The sequence below is a fragment of the Bactrocera latifrons genome, unplaced genomic scaffold (assembly GCF_001853355.1).
Source record: "Bactrocera latifrons isolate USDA-ARS-PBARC rearing strain unplaced genomic scaffold, ASM185335v1 scaffold_25, whole genome shotgun sequence".
Taxonomy (NCBI): domain Eukaryota; kingdom Metazoa; phylum Arthropoda; class Insecta; order Diptera; family Tephritidae; genus Bactrocera; species Bactrocera latifrons.
Genome location: NW_017536074.1, coordinates 1,460,486 through 1,465,014, shown reverse-complemented (window position 1 = coordinate 1,465,014; position 4,529 = coordinate 1,460,486). Strand labels below are relative to the sequence as shown.

General features: G+C 39.1%; 1 protein-coding gene across 1 annotated transcript; it reads left to right on the top strand.

Moving 5' to 3' along the window:
* The first annotated feature begins 455 nt into the window (after nucleotides 1-455).
* LOC108969347 (phosrestin-2) lies at nucleotides 456-3,990 on the top strand. Its single transcript, XM_018933997.1, has 4 exons — nucleotides 456-831; nucleotides 2,042-2,849; nucleotides 2,917-3,046; nucleotides 3,919-3,990. Exons 1-4 carry the CDS (start codon nucleotides 723-725, stop codon nucleotides 3,961-3,963), a joined length of 1,092 nt encoding a protein of 363 aa, XP_018789542.1. The 5' UTR covers nucleotides 456-722; the 3' UTR covers nucleotides 3,964-3,990.
* The last annotated feature ends 539 nt before the right edge of the window (nucleotides 3,991-4,529 follow it).

The following is a 4,529-nucleotide window of genomic DNA, read 5'->3' as shown; positions in this document are numbered from 1 at the left end:
CTCCAACGGTACCGCAAACCCGAGGCCGCACAGCACATTTCCCGCCCACACGGTGGGTCAGCTCATTGCACTCGCTCATGTATGAGTGTATGTGAGTATGCTGCAACATGTTTGCACGCGTGTGTATGTGTCGAAATCAATTTCGGTCAAACTGACCCCGCTGCAGCGCCAGCAATTGTGGTAGTCAGGCTAGTCGCCGAAGCCGTAGAAATTGTACCCAACGCAGCGCAGTCACATGTGTACTTGTGTGTAAGTGTGTGGGTGCGCTTTAGCCTGTCTGCTAATATGAGGGTGCGCTTGCTTGTGCGTATGTAAATAACACGACATTTTCGTATTTGCCAAACACCCACACACACATTCGCACGCACACAGCCACACGCAAACGTTCGCTAATTCAATAAGAGTCAAAGCTTGTCAGCTGCTTTCGCCCGCTATAAAGGTCGCTCGACAAACGGTAGTTAATTTAAAATCGCCGCAGACGTGCAACGCGCCACTAGAGAACCGTCCGAAGCGTCCATTAGACCCACAAACCGCCAGCGCTTAGGCAGCTAACTGTGTGCACGTGTACGCGTCGTTCGTCGCGTTCTCCAAATAACAGAATTTTGTGAAACAATTTTTCGAATTCGCGAACGTTCAGTCAGCGCTTCTTACGTGTTTCGCGCGTTCAAGTCCGATTTAATAAATTTTATTTTAAATCAAAGCAGTGAAAGGCAGTCGGCAAGATGGTTGTCAACTTTAAGGTCTTTAAAAAGGTCTCACCCAACAACATGATCACCTTGTACATGAACAAGCGTGAATTCGTCGACTCCATAACGGTGGTGGAGCCAGTCGGTGAGTGAGCGTGTGAATGTGCAAATAAATTTTAATTTTTCGGCCACAAAGTCATTAATCATCGGAGCTTTTAGTCTGACTATGAATTTGCGTTACACTGACGGATAGTATAAAATTACAACAGTCTGAATAATGCGCAGAGTTGAAAAATTAATGCTTAAAGATAAATGTAGGCGCAGTAAGAGGAGAATAAAAAGTCGTCTGGCAGTGAAATCTAAACGCTTTCTTAATATTTTTGAAGTTTCGTCTACCAATAATAGAATACATTAGTTTTTTTTTTTTTTTTTTTTTTTTTTTTTTTTTTTTTTTTTTTTTTTTTTTTTTTTTTTTTTTTTTTTTTTTTTTTTTTTGAGGCCGACAAGGTTCAATGTGTCAACGAGCTTTTAAAAGCTTTAAACAGACCATCAAAGAACATTGAAAGCGAATTTTATGTAACTTACGGTATAAAATTTTAAAGCTCTAGGTATCTAGAAAACGAATTACACTGAAGAATATCTAAAACTATCTAACGGTTTTGATAACCTTCACCTTCATACTAAGTTCTAACCCATTTTTATATAGTTTCTACCTCGAAATGACACTATAAATTTTCAAGAATCATGTAACAGACTGTAGGAATTCATTATTTTCCTACCTCTTAGTTTCTATAATATATTCTAAAACTTAGCCCCAGATAGCTTGAAATTATTGCAAGGAAGCTTATCAGAATGCGAACGGCGCGGAGTTTCAAAATCATCTTAAAGTTTAGCACTAAATTGGATCTAGCTTTACTTGGACCTAGCGCTGCTGCGAGCTCCTTCTGTACCAAGAACACCATTGAACTACTTACCAACATAAGGTGCGGCTAAACTTTTAGCGGACGCTGATAAAAAAAAATTCGCAAAAACATCGCGATATTTCCCTTATACTATCCAATTACCCGCTGAACCACATTGTATATCGGTCAACGAACGAAAAAATCGAAATCACCTGAACAGATTCGCTAAGAACTGAAATCGCTTTGACGTTGATGAAGGTCACGTGACATATTTTAAGTAGTTTTTTGCCAGATAAAGGTTGATATTTCAAGTAACAGCATGTTACCTTCATAATATCAGTGGACAGGATCAGCCTGACATATAACCTCACACATGTGTGGGCTCGCCTGAAATTAGTACAAACTACGTTTGCTCTCTTTTCTCTTAATCATAATTAACATTTGTTTTTGCAGATGGTATTATCGTTCTGGATGACGAATATTTGCGGCAAAATCGCAAAATCTACGTGCAACTCATCTGTAACTTCCGTTATGGACGCGAAGACGATGAAATGATCGGCCTGCGTTTCCAAAAAGAACTTACGCTCGTCTCGCAGCAGGTGTATCCACAGCAGAAGGTCGACATACAGTTGACCAAAATGCAGGAACGTTTACTAAAGAAGCTCGGCTCCAATGCTTTCCCATTCGTTATGGAGTTGCCACCCAGTTCACCAGCTTCTGTCGTGCTGCAGCAAAAGGCCAGCGATGAGACGCAACCTTGCGGTGTACAATATTTCGTGAAAGTATTTACAGGCGATAGCGAATGTGATCGCTCACATCGTCGCAGCACCATTAATTTGGGTATACGCAAAGTACAGTACGCACCCAATAAGCAGGGCATACAGCCTTGCACGGTAGTACGCAAAGACTTCCTACTCTCACCCGGTGAACTGGAGCTGGAAGTCACGCTAGATAAGCAACTGTATCATCACAGCGAGAAAATCGCTGTGAATATTTGTGTGCGTAATAACTCGAATAAAGTGGTAAAGAAGATCAAGACTATGGTACAGCAGGGTGTCGACGTGGTGCTCTTCCAGAATGGACAATTCCGCAATACAATTGCATTTGTGGAGACCAGTGAGGGTTGTCCGCTCAACCCGGGTTCCAGCTTGCAAAAGGTTATGTATTTGGTACCGACATTGGCGGCCAATTGTAACCGTGCTGGCATCGCCGTTGAGGGTGATGTAAAGCGCAAGGAAACGTCATTGGCATCGACTACTCTGTGAGTAAAACCACAGCACATAATATAAACTTTTTAATAAATTAATATTTTTAATAAATCTTTTCAGGATTGCCAGTCAAGATGCGCGAGATGCTTTTGGCATCATCGTTTCATACGCCGTAAAGGTCAAGCTGTTCTTGGGCGCTTTGGGAGGCGAACTATGTGCCGAGTTACCATTTATTTTGATGCACCCAAAGGTAATGATTTCGGCTATAAGGTGTTAATTTTGATAAAATTTCCCACCATAATTAGTCTTGCTGAGGTTGAAGTTTTTAAATGTATTCTCCTCCCTTTAAGTTCTTGATGAGATAGTACTAAGGTATAGAGGAATGCCGGTATAATCGGCTAATGGCGACTTTCAGCTGATGAACCAAGTGTTTATTTTAATTTCTCATTAGTATAGCACAAGAACTTCCGAGAGAAGCTCTCTGAACTGCAAAAAGTTGAAAACCTAAATAAATGTCTGAAATGTCAAGAACGCAATATTTTCATTCTTTAAACTACGTTCTTCAAAGAAGTCGAGATCAGCTTATCTAAGTACTTACCTCCGACACTGAGAAGAAAACATCGGAGGCCTCATAAAATGTCCACTCACATATAAATGATCAGCGTGGCGAACCGAGTCATTTTCGCCACCGTGGCTCTCGTTTGTCTATATATACGCAAACGAGTTCCTAGGTTTTAAAATATCGGTCTGAAATGTAGGCTTTGTGGGTTCACTTATATGATATTGTATTGCGATACAAACTGATTGATCAGAATCAAGTTCTTGCCTTGTTATAAGATATCTTTAGGAAATTCAACAATGCTATAACCTCCGAATATATTATTCAGATCGGACCACTATAAACTGCAGTTAACGCATTTGCATACATTTTTTATCGAAATCGATTAGTAATTGAACGAAAATTGTCGATAATCGATAATAACATTTAAAATACAGAACGCTCGAAAGAATTGATCGACAAATTTTTTCTTTCAACCGCACTTTACCATGTCATATGGCCTTATATACATAATTTTCAGCAACTTATCGATTTTAATTTCTCTCACTATTATGTTTTCACAGCCCAGCCGCAAAGCCCAGGAGGCCGAGGCAGAGGCAGAAGCTTAAGCCCTGCTGTGCACTTGATCTACTTGAAAAATAAATATTGCGATAAAGAGTTTTTGATGATGTTGCTAATAATACTCCACAACTACTTACAATTGGACTTTGGCAAATCCGTATTAATCCACTAGTCACAACTACAAAGTGCATTACTTATTTATATATTATATACTATACTATTATATATATAGGTATGTACTCGTATATGTATATTTACCCGAATAATTATTTATCAATGTGATTTATTTACTGTAATTGGCTTGTTGAGAGAAGAGGAAACTTGAAGCTTGTTACATTTAATCCCATGTTGTTACAATTTGTTAGCTGCAATTAGTATATTTGTATGTATGTATGCAACAAAGTGCATAAGTATTGAATTTACTTCAACAAAAACCAAAATAAACTATGAAAATCAAAAATAGTTATGAATTAAATAAAAAAAAATGTAAGCGTAAGGACAGAAATAAACAAAATAAAACAAAGGTGTTTGTAAGAGGAATCTAAAGTTATTGACTCATCAGATGTTGTCAGCGTCCATGCCTCTGCGCCATCTAGCCGGATGAGTATGATGA